We start from the raw sequence: 17,776 nt of genomic DNA on the forward strand, positions 1-17,776 counted from the left end.
TTTGCTGCTGGGTGGTCACAATCAAAATGTTTATTTGAAACATGGTGAATAAGAATTGCTAATTTATGCTGTCTTCGTTCCTGGTGATAGGAATGTTGTCCCAGCTAGAGAGAAAGGACTGGTACTCGCTGTTACTTCTGCCTACCAGAGGATTCAGCACTGTTACTCCCTTAACCTGTTCCAACTGTGCTTGCGTAGGATCACTTCGCTTGTAGGTAAATGCATCGAGTGTTAGAGAATGAGGGCTGCACACTTACGTTTCTTGTGACAGACTGCATTGTCCTGATATAAAAGGAGCTAGAGTTTATACTACATGTAACTAATGTATGGTGGTTTTTTTTTCCAGCTTTACCTACTGAGTAATGGCTCTTGAGTTCATTCTGTTCTGTTCCCTTCCCCCAGGTAATACACGCACCTTTAGGACTGTGACAAGCCAGCGACAGCCTCTTAAGGGCTGGTGGATTGATATTTTTTTTCTATGACTTTTTTTTTTTTTTTTTTTTTACTTGAGATGTGACAAATCCTGCTGAATCCAACAGGGAAGATGACTTTTAACATAAAGCCCGTCTGAATTCTGAACTGATTATCTGTACTGTGCATACCCAGATCCTGCAGATGCACTTAGTGATACACACTGTTGAAACTGAGAGATACCAGTCCTATTCTTGTCACTTGTCTTTCCCGGGTATTTTACCAAATACGTGGATTCCTTCCTACCTGCTTTTTCTGCTTTGGCTTAGTAGCAGTGAGGACCTGTCTTAATACCATGTCTTTACTGATAAAGAACTTCAGGTTCTTGTGCATTTGGGGTCTTAGATTTCTAGTCACATGGGTACTGGGCTCATGTATGTTTTACATTCAGCGGTTGTAAATGCAGTTTAAATTTTTGAAATGAATGATCATTTAATTGCGAAGATGATGACCCTTCCCTCTTCTAAAAATTATAGCTATGTGTCTCTTTAAGGAAACCCTTCCTAGGGCTCAAATGTAGTTGAGAGGGCCCTCTTCGTGTCCAAAAGAAAAAAAAAAAAAAAAGAAAAGGTAAAAGAAAAATGCCTTTTTTTTTTTTTTTTTTTGAGAACAACCAAATATTACAGCAACCTGTATCTCCACTTTGAACTGAGTTAACAACTCAGGAGTACCGCATGCTCAGGCATTTAGAAGTTTCTGACAAAACTGGCATGCTGGACAATTGGTTTAAATTACATTTTTCAGTTATGTTTTCAACTAACTCTATTTAGTTGAAAAATTTAGGCTTTCCCCAGTTAGTACAACCCTCTGATCCCATGTTTCATAGTGAGGCCTATTTTAAGTTAACGTTTAAATACTTGAAGAACCAGACTGGCAGCGCACATTGCATGTGCCTAATGAATTTTTCAAAGTTTGAAGTGCCATAAGAGTTAGTGTCTAGAACCAAAATTAGCCGCACAAACTTGATTAATATTTCTGTATACAGCCATTTTGCTATCTTCATCTACAGGAACTTGTACAGGACTGCTCAGAGTATTCAAACTGCAGAGATAGTAATTTAGAATGTTACTCTCACAGGCCGAAGTAGAGGAGAATAGGATAGCAAAGAGTTCAAATAGTTTGGATGTAGTTGCACAAATGTACAGTAATATTTATCTGAAAAGAAACACATCTGACCAATTTTTAGAATTTGTTTTCTACTTCAGAAGTTTTATGCACAATTGAAACATTTTTCACAAATGGTAAAATGGGAAAACAAAATGCATTTTTGTTTCATCTCGAGCAACAAAAATTCAGTTTCATTTTCAGACTGTCATGTAATATTACAATTTAACAAATTTGTATTGTATTATTTTAATGTGATTTTTCCCTCTTTTAACAAAGTGTTATAAATTTCTCTTGCTGAAGACTGCAGAAGTTAGTTGCACATTTTTTTTAAAGTAGCTACACACGTCTGGAGGCATTTCCTACTGGGATCTTAATATGTGACATAAAAACAGTGATAACAATGTGGGAAAACTCAGGTGTTGTTTATTCAGAGGTAAGACATGGAAAGATCAAATTCTTTCCAGGCTGAAACTAGTTCTTCTTTAATGCTATCTTTTATTTGTTTATATGGAACATTGAGCCAGGAACAACTGAATCAGTAATCACTCTAGCAGAAAATACCACCATATTTTCCTTTGCTTTAGTGTTCTCTGATGTAATTAAATGGCAAAAGTGAAGGTGGACGAACAGCATTTAAAATGGAGCATGATTTGTTGCCAGTATCTCACTGCAGGTTCAGGTATTCTAGTACAAACACTTGCAGGATTTTGTTGAGATTGTCGATAGTGGTTTTGTCAAGGTTTTCTTCAGTGTCCTCCATGGTGTGCCATACTTGAGGAAAAGGAGACGGAATCAGATGGAGGACTGGAACCCCTATGAGGAAAACAGTGATATTTGGAGAAAAAATACTGCAGGAGTTCTGCTAATCAAATTGATACATGACCAGTTAATGATATTCAGGTCACTACCCAATACACTTACCTCAGAGAGGAATGTGCATCATTGCAGTTTCCTTTTACAATCTCTTTTTTGAACCCTGTGACTGACTGCAGCCTGTTTGATCGTGTGCTTCCTAAAATTGATACTACCCTCTTTTCCCTTAAGTGCTTTTTCTCCTTTTTTAAGGCACGTGTAGCTAATAGTTTTACTGTTGTGACACCTGCCCTGTTGTGTTTTCTTTATTTTTTTATTTTTTTAAGATTCCATGCATTGTAGTGGCTAATACTGTGTTTAGTAGCTAGGGAAGGGCAAAGAAACCACTGCAGCTCCACAAACCCAAACTGATTATCATGTTCTCATGCCAATGTTAGGATTGAGCACTTTATTGAGGCAGTTTTTAGTCTTCTCCTTAAATGGTAAATCAGTATTACTGTGTTTTTCTTCTAGAAAGTAGAAGCACTATTATCCTCAGATAAAAGAATTTACACTTTAAAGGATCTGTAATACTGTATATACATATAAAAAGTCACTGATGCATTGACACGTGATGCAATTTTTCTGTAAAAGGAATTAAATCAGTCTTCAGTTTCCTGATCCTTCTTTGGGGGCAGTGGTGGAACATTGTTGTCTCCGGCCTCTTTCCTGTCTTATTGCTTTTCCTCTCTAGTTTTTCAGCCAAATACCACAGAGGAATATTTTATTCACTAGGCATTGTTTATGTTATTATAAAAGGTTTTGAGGTGTAGTCCCTTATCAGCTTCCCTCGTGTAGTTTTTTTGATATCCCTGTACATGCATGTGTGAGCTGTGTAGATTTCATTGGACCCATGCCCTGCCTTGCTGTGAAAAATGAAAGATTGATGGAACTGAAGAGACAATGAGCAGGACAGTAAGTGAGGTGTGATTGCTCTTGTGCCTGCTTCCAAAGCTGCGTGCACATGTTGCAATACTCAGTAGTTAGAGAGAATAAGCAACAGGAAAATTAAGGACTGGATAGGAAGGGATCTCCCTCCTTTCCTAGGTAGATACGCTCTGCACTGATGTCACACTCCTTTTTGCTTAACCCTTCTCTAGCAATATGACTCTTGTAGTTCTTGCTGTGTGTTGGGAAATTTCGACCAGAAGAATGCACTATATCCAGTACCCTTCTTTGGCCCACATTCATTTTGAAGTCGCTATACTGAGTGCTTGAATTGGGGAGATGAAATCCATGTCTTGCATTTGGGCAAGTGCTTTAGCTGTTGACCTGTAGCAGGGCACCAGTGTAACTGCTTGCCCTTTCTTTGCATCCCAAGAGAAAAGAATGAATGTAGAGTCAGAGGGCAGTAGTGTAGGTGTCTGCCAGGAGAGATGCTCAGGTAGGAAATTCCACTTCCAGGTACGTGCCTAATACCAGGAGGGATTTCAGACATAGTGTGGCCTTTGCTCTTCCTGCTGGCTGCTATATACATCTTTCCCACCCCTCAAGCTTTCAAGTTGTCAATTCTTTTTCAGGATTGATTTCAAGTTGTGAAATGTCAGTTTGCTATAGGGAATGAGGATGTCTGATCTGAATATATGAGTTTTTGCAGGAGTCAGTGCCTTCAGATTTAAACAGGTAATTGTGATCATTTAATGTAGATTTGACAAAAGGTCTTTAGAGAATTTTGTAGTCTTTGAAGATGTGAAGTGTCTCACTGCTTCTAGAAACAGTAACTAGCCATAACTGGCCAGTAACTGGCATAATGTAGCATGCAGTGATATCCCATTGGGGCAGAGTTACCCATTTTTGTAGGATGCTGTACTGGTGACGGAAATTGCCATTACTTCTGTGCCCTTGGAGCTGTGCTCGTGCAAAATGATGAAGGGCATGTTTTATCTCTCCTTTTGCTCTGTGATGTTTTTCAAAGCTGTGACTCTTGACCTTCATAATGTTGGATTTGGATGCTTCAACCTGGGGGCACGTAAGCTTGAAAAACAGGTTCATGTGCCCTTGCTTATTTTCTAAATGGAGCACTTGTTACTGAACTTATGTTTTTAAAGCGGTATTAGAGCTGCCATTACCTCTTAATAAAAATGGAACGTGGTCATCTTCAACCAAGCCTCGATGTAAATTATTCTGGAAGTACTGCCTCTCAACAAGGTGATTCTTCAACAGATTCATGCCATGTAGCTTTTCCTCTGAAATTCACAATGAAAGTGGCTGTTAATGTGTTTGGACAGTGTGAGGCATATTAGCACATGGAGACTATTTTTCCTCTCACATGGAAGCTTTTTCCATCAAAGAAGAAAAAGAGCTGGGGACTGTCTTTTGCATTTGTTTAGTATTTAGAAGACCTCAAGACTGGTGATATTACCATCATTTTATGGAAGTGAGAACTGAAACAGAAGTGAAGCAGTTTCCAAGAGTCACAAAGTGGCAGTAAGAAGTAGAATCTGTTTCATGGCTTCCAAGTGTCTGTGAATCTTACTCAGATGTTTATTAATTAAACCTGCATGAAGATTTCAATATTTCAGATGCACCAAATTTAACATCTACACTATTAAATATTATAACTGTAAACCAAAAAAAAAGTAATTTAAAAATCTAATTTACATGGCTTCATTCCTTACGAAAATAACAGGCTAAGCTTTCAGATTTGTCAAGAGCCCATGCCCCTCTCCTTACCAATTGCTTGAAGCCTCTGAAACCATCGGATAGTGTTTGGAAAATAATTGGGAAAGACTGGGTTTGGTGCTCCAATTAAATCCAGTAGTACAAGCAGGTCCTACAGAGGAAAGAATCTTTAATACAGAATTCTTTACATCACTCCACCACCAGCAGCATTAATGACACCTCATGGTTCCTGTACTGGTCATGTCTATGTCTTTGGCTCTTGCCCAAGATCTGGCCTTTCTACCATGGTGCCTGAGAAGAACACATTAGCAGAACCTGACTAAAAACTAATGCATCCTGCTGTCTTTCCGAGGAGGAAAAAGGGAAAAAAAGGAAGAGCGTTTCTCTGTTCCTCATTCTGAAATAGGCTGTGCTGCTTTCTTTGCAGTTTGCGTGTTTCATCCCTTTAAAAGAAAAGCTATGGTGGGGGGGGGGAAGAGGAAATTGCTTCTTCCCTGGAGAACAACAAAGTCTGTCAAGGGAAAGACATTTCATGAGTCACAAGATACAGGGACAGAAGAAAAGTGTCTCAGCAATGAGTTGGGAAACCAGAAGGCAGGAGGGAGAGGGGAGGAGATGACAAAATGTAGGAATCAAAAGGCAACACAGAGAGCTTATTGTAGCTTAGTGCTGAGGGGTCTGAAACCACAGATGAACTTTCATCTGTGATGGAGATTTTTCAAAGACTCTATAAAGTTCTGTGTTCTTTCCTAATCGCTTTGAGTGATCTCTGTTGAAGGAGATGGGTATCCTAGCTTGTATTCTGATAAATCTGTGTATTTTGATTTTTCTAAAACTTCTCCTTATATTTGCATGGAGAAGATCTAAGTGGATCCACCTGAAAAAGTCTTGCCATTTCTGTATTTTATCATCTCCTAAATTTCCCACAAGTTTACTTCTGTTAATTGTGATGAGGTTCATGTTTCTTAGGAGTTAGGCCAGTTATTTCCAAATTAATTATTAAAGAATTGGAACTTATTATTACTCATTATGTAGGCGTAGGGCACTTACCATGCCCTGGAGCTGATTTGTGGTTGTTGAGCCAGGTGGATGTGGAGTAGATACCATCTTCTGAGCCAAGTGTTGAGACCCATAGAGGGAATCGGAAGGGGACCACTGGACAAAAGCTTCTTCACCATCAAAAAAAATAAGCTGAAGTGAAAGGTCTGGTCTTGATGTTGAGCTGGTCTGTTGGAAGAAATTAAAAACAACATAACTGCTTCTGGCTAGAGCATTAAGTAAAGGACAAATGCTGTAGTCATAAAAGCTGCATCGGTGCAGGTATATTCTCAGGGCACGTTGTACAAAGCCTCCTATGGCTGTTAAACACGTTATAGTGTGGTAGTGGTAGTCATCAATCGTTATTATTTATCCAGCACAGTGACATGTCTCCAACCTGGTATGATATTGGGTTCTGGTTAAAAGTTTAATTTCTGACTTTAGTGGACATGAGCTGAGTATGTTGAGACAGGTTTGCAAAGTCAGGTAGCCAAAACCCCATTTCAGATAACGGGGGAGACATGTCAGCAACAACACCTGCTGTGAGTACTAACATCGCATGACTGTGCCACAAAGGAATAATATTTCTGCTGTAGTTATGCATCAGTGGAGGTGAATTACGTAAAGTTTGTTCCACTGAGGGAAAAAGAGCAGTTAGTCGTGAAAAGAATGATCATTTCTTTTCCTTCAGGGGGACTTGCAACCATCTAGGTAACTTTACCCTAAAACCAAAGCACAGACAGTGGAGTGGATACACCCTTCCTCTTCAACTACAAATAGCACAGTAATGGAAACTGTTGAGAATATATATGATTATTTAGGGTCATAAAGGACGCATCTGTGTGAAATTTCTTCTCGATGTAGGATCCTCTTTTCTCTCTATTTACTAACTGAAGCCTTGTTTGCTCTGGCAGCGTTTCTTACTAATCAACAGCATGGCTAAACCCAGTTCAGTTCCAGCACATGAACAGTTTCAGGAACTGTATTCTTGGCAGTTGCCATGAATATTTTAATCCCTCTATGAATTAATTTCACTTCAAGTGAAACTGCATGATGTGGTTAAAAAGGTGGGGTTGCTGGCAACGGTCGTGTCCTGTATGGGCTACACCTCCCAGCTCGCTGGAGCTGATCCAATACAAACAACAGAGGAAAACCTCTATAAAGTGTCGCTCACGTAGGCAAGATGATTATTGATTACGCTTACAGTAATGTATGGATTTTTCTAATGGCAATGCTTTCTTGCTGCCCTTTGTCCTGTGCACTGGATGGAGCACTTTTGATACCAGTTGTTTTGCATTACATTTTGGAGCAAACTGCATTAACAACGTTAGAATTTTAGAAAGCAGTAGTTTTAGTTATTATTACTGCTCAGCACATTGCCAGGTCTGGATAATGTAAAGAGGAATTTTTGCCCTTTAATTTTAAATTTACTCTATATAATTGGAGAAACATCAGGGTAAAGATCACAGTTTCAAGTATAAATAGATTTGGCTGAAAACATAACAAGGTCTGTTATGCTGCTATGAGCAGAGCGAAAAGGTCACAGCTAATGTATTAAGCAGATGGATCCCAAAGTGTATTTTGTTACAGGAGTGTACAAACGATAGCCTGTGTGAAATAATTAGATTGCCTTTTTGTCAAGTGCTGTCATCTTACGTGATTAAACAATCATGAAACGATGTATTAGTTGCCAAAAGATCCAGTCCTTAAATCATCAGTGTACAGGTTGTTCCATAAATAACAAGCAGGCAAATGTTTGCTAAATGAAGCTGCTTCTAAATGGAAGCTTACGTGTGTATTACAGGAGTGCTTCATTCTGTGACTAAAAACCTTGGCATATTCTTAATCTTTCAATTCTTAAATATTCTAACGTCAGAAGGTACCAAATCAGTTTCTGGAAACAACTGGAGACAGGTAACCGTAATACTTGAGCTGAGTGTATTCCGATGCTTCATAAAGCATTTGAGAAAACTTTTCCTGTGAAAGCACTGTTGGTGTTTGGGAATTATTCTTCTGTAAATAGTAAGTATGGAACCACTAGATGGCACTCATGAGTGTGTGAAATAGCTTGTAGAGCTGGTAGGATCAACACGTTCTTGTGCCCAGCAATGGCAGAGCTTTGAAGCAGGTTTTCCTACTGTAGGAGACTGATAACATGATATTGTCACTTGCATTGTTAAATGCAAGATTGCGAAAAAAATAAAGCCTTGGTACTGGATATGGCAGCAACTTCTCAGTAGGAGTCTGTTGCTTTTCATGTACTAAGTAGGATTGTCTGTGAAACTTGCATTATTCACGTTATTGGTTTTATATAGTATCCATTAGATAACTTTCAGATAGTCACACTTTCCACATCAAGTTTTAGTGTGCCAATTTACTCTACAGCAGTAGTAGCTGCATGTCTCTGGTTCCTTTTGAAGCTGATGGGGGTTGTACTATAGGCACAGAAGGAGACAACATGGAAATGCCCTCAGGTCTATTGCTATTGCAAAAACACATGAAAATTAAACAGTCAAACTACCTTGATTGCCTGAAGCTTGTTATCCAGGGCCCGTGCCAGCTCCAATATCATAGCACAAGGCACGGCTGAATCGGTTGCTCCTACAAACACCCTCCCCTGCCATTGCGGTGCAAAGAATTTTGAGTCGTAGTGGCAGGCGAGTACCAGATGGCGTTTTGCAGAGGGGTTGAGAGTACTGATAATGTTTGAAAAGGTTTGATATCCATACGGTGTGTATCTCTGAAAGGTATCTTCTTCAATTTCCCAACCAGCCTGTAACCTTTGAAGACGGTGCTTGATGTGCTGCAATTAATTAAAAAAAAAAAAAAAAAGTATACCAGATGAATATCACTTGCTAAAAAAGACATTGCAGACAAATTATCAGTAGATAATTAATCACAGCGGCACATAAGTTTATTTCTGTTAGCTCTGATGGGTGAATTTTACGGGGGAAAAAAAATTAATGTCACCGTATAAAATAAGCACCATCCTTGTTACCTTAGCCTACTCTCTGACTGGCTTGCATGCTTTTCATCTCTCCATTTGGTCTCTTGTATTTGGAATCTGTGAGTTCTGAATGATTCCCCATCCATGTGACATGTTGAGATTTTGATCTCTGAAGACTCCAAGCAAGTCTTTTCCAGGTGTAACCAGGATAGATTTAACGTTTGCCTATTAAAATCTAAACTCACTTCTGTCCTAAAGTGTCAAACGTGGCTGCAGAGAACTTGTGGCTATTTTGACAATTACTATGTATAGATACATAGCAATATAAATAAAACTATGGTTTAATTTTTTTTTTTAACTTCTATGAGAAAACTGCCATTCAAGTGCCCAAAGTTGTTTACAAGGCTATGAAAGGCAGTCTGGTTCTTGTAAACTAAGGAATGAATGAAGCATTTCATATGTTTAAAAATGAAATCCTTGATGAAAATGAAGACTGTAAATCTGTATGAGAGATCACTCCTTTTAGGTAACTTCCTACCGTAAGAGAATACCTCTAACTACGCCAGCTATACTTAGTACAGAGTTCTGGCTAACTCTTACTAGAGGGCCATCTCTGTTGAGCAACTTATTTTATGGGTCCCCAGAGTGCTTCTTCAAGGCAGATTCCTCTCTCTCTAAATAAACATTCACAAAAGCCTCTAAGGGGAAAAAATAAAATAGACTTTGAAAACTTGTCCTGTTCTTAGTGAAGTCAGTGGGAACGCTGCCATAAATTTTGTGCTGGAACAAACTTCCATTTTGCTTGTGGTTACCTTCCAAAAGCTTTTATGGCATTGTATGGTCTATCCACTATCTGTAGGCAGAGCAAAGGACTTCTGTTACGGATTAAGAGGAATATGTAAGCCTGGGTGAAGTTCCCAGAGTGCTCTATCTGTGACTGGAACTTGCCCTCTCCCTTAAAGGAATCTGATACTTTTTCTGTGTCTTCACAAAGAAAGGTCACCCATTGCATATTCTGTTGTGTTTTTTCCTTGGTGGAGGTCTAATTTAGTATACGCTGTTACCTTGTAACAAGATGATCCTTTTTTGAACCTGATTTTTGGTCTTCTAGTCTAGGCTGTGCTGTTTTTTGTTTTCTTTTTCTTACTTTTTCCCCTTTCATTTGGCTGCCTTCCAGGGTATCACTAAGGAAACCACAGAACTAAATCTATAGATACACACAGCATTAAAAAGCTGCATTTTTCCAGTCTACCAGCTGCAGAGTGGCAAATGAACTTAGTGTAGTTAGGGCTGTCTTGGAGCTGTTGAGTCACTGCTTCAAGGATAGAGGAAGGCTGGTGAGATGTTGCAAGCACTTTCAAGTAAACTCAGCTGTGCCAGTGTCTTAGTCTCCTGACTGACTAATGCAATTCAGAGTGGGCAGGGTACACAGGAGGGCTTGGTTGTGTTAAATCCCTGTGGCTCAAACACAATGTGCTGGAGATCTTATCAGCTTGGTGCCGTGTATCTGTGTTAGCCCAATATTAACATGCAGCCGTTCTTGTGCCAACAGGGCTAGTGCTGTGGATTGTCGTGTTGACCATCGAGGCTGCCTGCCAGTGTGGGCTTCTCTGATCCCTTTTATTCCTTTTTGTTTTTTTTCCATCCATCCAAGGCAACATTACAGGGGAGTGTAACAGCACAGGACTGCTCCAGAAGAAGAGAGGTGTGTAGGGAAGTCATTTAATTTATCCCCGTGCAGGGTGTTTCAACCAGTGACCAAAATCCTGGTCACTTAAGGGAAAGGAAAAGCATCGTGTTGTACTTTGGTTACCAAACCTGGGGCAAGCTTTTAAATTAAAAAAAAAAACATATTTAACATGAACCTAAAACCAGACTTTCTTTCCCTTTGTGATGCAGCCCTAGGAAGTAATGATAGCTGAAGTGCAAGCTGTATCTTGTAGGCACTGCACAGTATAGCCTGGAACAGTGGTAAGGTGCATCCTGTGTCCCCTATGTTGTCACTGAAGGCACTACCTGAATATAAATAATAGGTGTTCGTAGAGGTTTTCAAAAACTGTTGTCTTACCTGCCGTACGGCATAGTTTCCTGGTGATCCTGAGTATCTTTCTATCAGGATGGGGCGCAGATCATTTTCCCACATTTCAGAAACATCGGTGTTTTCTGCAACTTTTTGAATAGCATCAGAATGTAAAATTCTTGGTTGGTGAGAATACTGCGGAAGGGAGAAGAAGGAAAGATTGCTCTAACTATTACGTGACTTGTAAAATCATTTTTCTTCAAAATTACATCAGATAATCACAGAATCATGGAATTTCTAGGTTGGAAGAGACCTCAAGATCATTGAGTCCAACCTCTGACCTAACGCTAGCAGTCCCCACTAAACCATATCCCTAAGCTCTACATCTAAACGTCTTTTGAAGACTTCCAGGGATGGTGACTCCACCACTTCCCTGGGCAGCCTGTTCCAATGCCTCACAACCCTTTCAGTGAAGAAGTTCTTCCTAACATCTAACCTAAAACTCCCCTGGCTCAACTTAAGCCCATTCCCCCTCGTCCTGTCACCAGGCACGTGGGAGAACAGGCCAACCCCCACCTCGCTACAGCCTCCCTTGAGGTACCTATAGAGAGCGATAAGGTTGCCCCTGAGCCTCCTCTTCTCCAGGCTGAACAAGCCCAGCTCCCTCAGCCGCTCCTCGTAGGACTTGTTCTCCAGTTTATAATAGTTTATAATAGTTTAGTTTAGTAAATAATATAGTAAATATAGTTTAGTAAATAATAATATATTATTATTAATTATATTATTAATATATTATTATTAATATAGTTTAGTAAATAATAGAGTATAATACTTTAGTTTATAATAATTTAGCACTATTATAATACTTTATAATAGTTTAGTATATAGGGCTTTTTAATTTTCTGACAATAAAGCTATTTAAGAAAAAGCTTTTACTGACAGAAAAGACTTTTTTTTTTTTTTTTTTTAAGTTCTGTGGCTTTTCTATCTTTGGTTTTCATGTAAAATACACTAGTATTAAAAACAGGAGAAACTTTTACCTAGTAGCAATACAAATTCAGCACCTAGCTGGGTTCTCTTTTCTGGTATCTTAATTCTGTGTATTCTACAGTCATGCCCTCAACCATGTTACCTTCAAATAAGGTTTCCTTTGTGACAGGCGTGACGAGCTTTATTTTAGTAGCAATAGTATTTAGCTTTATGGCCTGTGTACGTTATGGGGTGCATTACTGCTAAGAAATGCATAAGCTACCTTAGTCCCAGAAAGAGTGAGGCTGCGTCTTTGTGGCCTCTGCCCACAGTGGTGGTACTGGTGTGACTACACAGCATAGTGCAGCTCCTTCAGAGCTAGCCTGGGCACGCATCAGCTTTCTTAGCCTCATGGTAACCTCTGAAGTGGCAGCTGGTCCCCTGTGGCAACAGGTATTTAGCAGGTAACTAGCACTACTGTATTTCCTGTTCCTAAAAGTGGACCTTCAGAGCTATCTGAGATAACCCTAGAATACTTGAGATATCCTCGTGGGGGCTGGCAGGTGCAGCAAGGATGTGGGAGAGCCTTGAGTGGTAGCTGAATGCCAGGAGGGAGACCCAAGCACATATCCCAAATGCTCCTTTGGTTGCCTGGTTTGAACCTACCCAGTCTCTAGCATTTGTCTTCTCAGGAGATTCCTGAGCCACTCCTGTTTTTAGTGGTTCATATTTTAGGCTCTATGATAGGATACTCCTATTGTATCCACTCCTCATTTCTATCCTAGGGACTTCCTTCTAGTCCTCCCATGCAGTGGAAGGTCCTAGTCTGCTTATTCTTTGTTCAGAACTGCCGTACGTGGTTATCAGACGTGCTGTCCCTCAGTGTACCCTGTCTACCTCATCCTTTTTGAAAAGAGGAAAGGGAGAGAAACGGGAGCGTGAGAGCACCATAGCTTATAGTGCAGGATAACAGTATTTTCTACTTCATTCATTTCCTGTCTTACAAATGCTTAACAGGTTTTGCTTTTGGGCTGCTGTTGCATTAATATTTTCATAGATACCAGCATTGAATATCTTAACAAAAGATGATGTAGAAAAGAAAATTCCCTCTCCTTTCCCACTTACTCATGTGCGCCACTTCACAGTGGTCTGGAATGACTGCTGAAACTCGTTATTACCTGGTCAGCAAGTGTACTGACCTTGAAATCTTTTATCTTAATTACCCTGACAGATAAATATTGTCTTTAAAAAATGTTTTTTTTTTGGGGGGGGGTCTCACTATTGGTAATTTTTCTACTTCATTTGTGTATGCTGGGCAAAGCAGGCACCAACACAGGTATTTTCTAGACTTCACTGTAAACTCTTGTAAATTCAACTCTTCTCTCTCTTCCTGGCTGTTATCTATGTGAGGCACTTTCCACCTCAGTTCACTAGTGAAATCAAGTAGGGCAGGACACACACAGATACTGAGTTCTACAATGCCAATTTCTATACAGTGTTTAAGTTAAAAACTGAATTTTAAGGCTGTAAGGACACTACATTTTAGGATTTGCAGTTAACATTTTTAACACTAACAGATTTAGAAATGGGCTAAAAAGATAACATTTCATCAGATATACTTCTACAAGTTTTCGAAGTGTAGAAGATGTATAAAATGTTTCCATTTTTGAAAGACTAAAAGTTTAATATAGCAGAACTTACACCAATGTAGAAAAGGCACAGATGAGACAGTGACAGAGCTGTTCTATTTAGGAGAGATAAAATCAACTACAGACTTCAGAAGTGTGGGAGGACAAATTAATTATGGATGTTCTGAAAATATACCTTCATTTGAATAAGTGCAGGGCTTGATGAGAATGCTGAATCATGTCTAGCCTGTAGTGCAGTAGAGCATGCCTGCTGGTTGTGGCCATGGAATCACTTTGCAAAGAAACATTATTATTTAAGTACAAATGTATGAAAATATTTCAGAAGAGAAGAAACAATTTGTGTTCCTTATAATGGAAATCTGCTCAAATTTGGGAATCAAAAGGAATTGCAAAGATGGTCACAAATTAAAAGCATAACAGAATGAGATCCGTAAGGGGCTCATTCCTTAGGGTTGCTCGATCCATATTTCTGCCAGGGCAGTGAGGCACAGCGATGTGTTTATGGCATGGTTACTATTAAACTTTTTGTACTAAGCAGTACAAAGCTGCAAGACTTCTACTTCTTCTAGCAGCCCGTGCTTGCCTTGCTGATTTTGGTATGTTTCTGCTCAATGCCAATGGAAGTTTGTTTCTAAGAGCTTGTAAGTTTAGACCCAGTTCCTCCTCCTCAGTGAGCTACAGCAGCAGGAGGGAATGGTCTGTATGCTCTTAAGACTTTCAACTTCTGGCTCATATGTGCCGTTAGGGAGAAGGAGAAAGAGTTGTCAAGGGACAAGAATTTGATGAGAAAGAGGAAGTGGTTCTTGGTTAGTGTCTGCAGGGGCAGAGGAGTTCAGCTGCTATGGTTCTGCGGTTAGATGGCATTACATCATTAGCAAGCAGATTGCCTGGCTGGAAAGGAACGAGGTAAAGAGTGCATTTGTGTGGGTTAAGGGGGCTGAAGAAAGAAGTACCAGGGCTATGTATATATATATTGTTGGGTATATTATAGGCATATAGATTCTATATATGAGGCAGATGTTATATATAGAGATAACATGTCTAGAAGAGAATGACAAAGTTTCTCTTGATTTCTTTTTTTCTTCAAAAAAAACACCCACCAACTCTTCACTGTATGGCATCACAGTGAAAACAGATGGATGACTAAGTGGAGGTGAGTGGAAATGTATGAAGGAAGTTTGCTGTCACCCGTTTGTCCTGGCCTCCAACTCAGGGGTGGAGGTAACGCTGCGTTGGGGTGGTGGAGCTGTGCCAGTTGTGGCTGACCGCTTGGTTCAGCTCTTCTCCAGCCACCCGAGGATGGGCCCTAAAGGAGGGATTTCCATTTGGGAACTGGCGGATGCTTCACTTCAATGAAATCCTCCAGCCTATGGTCTGCTGCGTCCCTCGTGATTTGGTTCATTAAGATCTATGCTGGTGTTTCATAATCGGGCACTAGGAGTTGTCACATGGGGAAAGAAGCAGAGGGTTTACCCCTGTTGATTGTTCCTTAGCGCTATACTGAGCGAGGTTTCCTCACTCTCAGACACCGCTGTAGACGCAAGGGAGCCCGGCGTGGCTCCACACCCTGCTACCCTCTGCTCGCCAGCGGGTTACCGGGACCCCCCAGCACCCTCCCTGCCCCTCTCTCCTCCCCAGCAGGGCCGGGCCGCCGGACGGCCCCATCTTCCCGAGCCCCCCTCAGCCTCCCGCCCGGCCGCCCCCTACCCCCGCCGGCGGCCATGAGGGGGTGGAGAGGGGCGGCCGGGCGCCATCTCCCCTCACACCTGCGCCCGTCCTGCCCGCCCCGGGGGGGTCCGTGGCGGAGGTGGGGGGAGGCAGAGGTTAAACCCACCTTGAGCAGCGTCCAGCCCGCGCCGCTCTCCCGGCCCTGCGCCGGGGGAAAGCAGGAGGCGGCGGCGGCGGCCAGGCACAGCGCCCCGGCCAGCCCCGCCATCCCGCTCCTGCCGTCCGGGCCGCAGGAGAAGGGGCAGTGCTGCGGCGGGCGGGGAGGGGACGGGGGAAAGGGGAGGAGGAGGAGGAGGAAGGAGGGTGCCCACGGCAGGAGGAGCCGGCCCCGGGGGTGCCCGGCTGGGTGGTGGGGAGGGCTGGGGGCTCTGCGGGGCGGTGTGAGGAGCCCCGCGGTGTCCTGAGGTGGTGGGGGGCTGCTGGGGACAGGGCTGCCGCTGCGAGGTGTTAGTGGCTGTACCTGCGCCTAGCTGGCCTCACGGTGCTTGCTGGGCCTACAGCGACAGCTCCTGCTAGCGGAGTTGGTGCCGGGTGATGTCTGGCAGGAGGCCAGCTCAAAGGGTTGGAGACAACCAAAAGGCTTCCAAGCGCCCAAGCCCTTCAGGTCCGGCATTGTCAGCAGCCTCGCTCTGCTCTCCTGCAAAGCGTCTGACGTTTGTGTCACGGATATTCCACTCAAAATCCACAACTTGCACACTTGTATTAATGTTCACGCTTAACGCTCAAACGAATTGAATGAAAAGAAAGTCAAAACGAAGGCAGAAATGAAGGAGGGAGCAGGGCTGCTCATCCTGCTGCTCTTCAGCATCGTACTGAGGAGCCCCATCCTGAAAACTACGGCTTTGCAAGCGGCCGAAGTGCCTGTGAGGCTGCTATTGGAGAACTAGAGCCATTTGTCGATTTGCAGCTCCTTGACCCCAATTCCACAGGTTTCCTAGAAAAACGGCCCAGCATACCGATGGACTGGCTGGTAGTGATAGGTCTACTGCTGATTCAACATCCTGGTAAGCTGATACTAAGAATTTGGCTGTAACCAAATTTATATCAGTGGCATTCAATTTTCACACAAGTCCAAATGCAAAACCAAGTCATTGCTGAGTAGGAGAAACGTGCGATCACTGAGATCACCACATGAGACCAGCGTGGGCTACAAACACTATCAACAGACCCTTAAGCAAAAGCCCCATCACGTCAGCAGAGACCAGTCATGGGAAGTTGCTCTCCATCCACCTACCAAGATGATAGTGACCCTAACAGGACTGCACAACAGAACAGCCTGTTCCCTTCACTCCTAGCTCTTGTGGTTGACTACACGACCCTGATGCTGGACAAAATTTCTGGCTGATGTGCCAGAGTTCTCAAGCAAGGAAAAAAAAAAACAAACACGCAGTGTGTGCAGCAGAAATTTGCCAAAAATGTAAGCTTGATTCAGGACTAGCTAATACTGTCTTCCCCCAGGGTACCATGGTCCCACTGAGGGCTACAATTCCTTCACAGAGTACAAGCATGGCAAGTGTAAAGTCGGCGTAAGACTGCATTGATCACACCTCCGTAGGAAACGCAGATAAAACGGTAAGTGCCAGACCAGATATGTAAAGGTATTGAAAAGGATGTTTTTAAGCTTTTTTTCCCCTTCCCCCAGCCTGTTAGTTCAGTGTCATGCTTGCTGTTGGCTCTTTTGTAGGAACAGGTTGTTTGCTTTTTGTTTAAGTATTAGTGGAATTGGTCAAGGTCATTAACCTGGAAATTTAAGCACAAAAGCTAAGAAGAAATGGGGACAGTGCTCTGTGACTCCGCTTCCCAATGAACTGAAATCTGCCCCGTTAGCTTTTCTAAAAGTAAACCAACTTGGTAATGTGTCAAGCACAGGTTGGCTCATGTGAGTGAGTTCTGGTGCCTGCCCAGGGAAACGGGAACATTAGAAACCCGGCAGGGGAATCAGTTAAGTTGAATCTGAATGCAGGGTGTGCTGGAGACCTTTTGGGGGATTTTTAGATGGAAACTGCTTTTGGCTTTGCAAAAGACAACATACACAAAATTAGAAATGGAAGCTGATATCTTGACTTTCAGTTTTGACTTTATTTATTTTTTTAATCTCACTATAAAGATCAAATATATCTGGATTAAAATCAGTCTGTACCTGATATGAATGTGTTGTATGTGTTTTATTTTCACTGTAGATGAATGCTCTGTATCGAGACTGAAATGTCAAAGCTGATTAACATCTGTAATTGCCACAGAAAGCATAACAACACTGAAACACAGTTTTCTTCCCTTAATTGAACTTGCCATACTAAGATTCACTTCAGCAATGCAGTTTTGTCTGTTCTTAAATTGGTCCCTATCCAGCCAAACAACATACTGTGTTTAACT

At 41.7% G+C, this 17,776-nt stretch overlaps 1 protein-coding gene across 2 annotated transcripts; it reads right to left on the bottom strand.

Moving 5' to 3' along the window:
• Positions 1-1,756: 1,756 nt before the first annotated feature.
• Positions 1,757-15,905, bottom strand: QPCT (glutaminyl-peptide cyclotransferase). 2 transcript variants are annotated; one of them, XM_032185701.1, is made up of 7 exons: positions 15,864-15,905; positions 11,106-11,252; positions 8,612-8,893; positions 6,103-6,279; positions 5,104-5,203; positions 4,500-4,616; positions 1,757-2,391 (listed from the first exon to the last, which is right to left on the bottom strand). In XM_032185701.1, exons 2-7 carry the CDS (start codon positions 11,178-11,180, stop codon positions 2,243-2,245), a joined length of 900 nt encoding a protein of 299 aa, XP_032041592.1. In that variant the 5' UTR covers positions 11,181-11,252; positions 15,864-15,905; the 3' UTR covers positions 1,757-2,242. The 2 variants fall into 2 exon arrangements, with proteins under 2 accessions (XP_032041592.1, XP_032041591.1); XM_032185700.1 differs by lacking the exon at positions 15,864-15,905 and adding an exon at positions 15,510-15,622.
• Between the last annotated feature and the right edge of the window lie 1,871 nt (positions 15,906-17,776).

The sequence above is a fragment of the Aythya fuligula genome, chromosome 3 (assembly GCF_009819795.1).
Source record: "Aythya fuligula isolate bAytFul2 chromosome 3, bAytFul2.pri, whole genome shotgun sequence".
Classification (NCBI taxonomy): Eukaryota; Metazoa; Chordata; class Aves; order Anseriformes; family Anatidae; genus Aythya; species Aythya fuligula.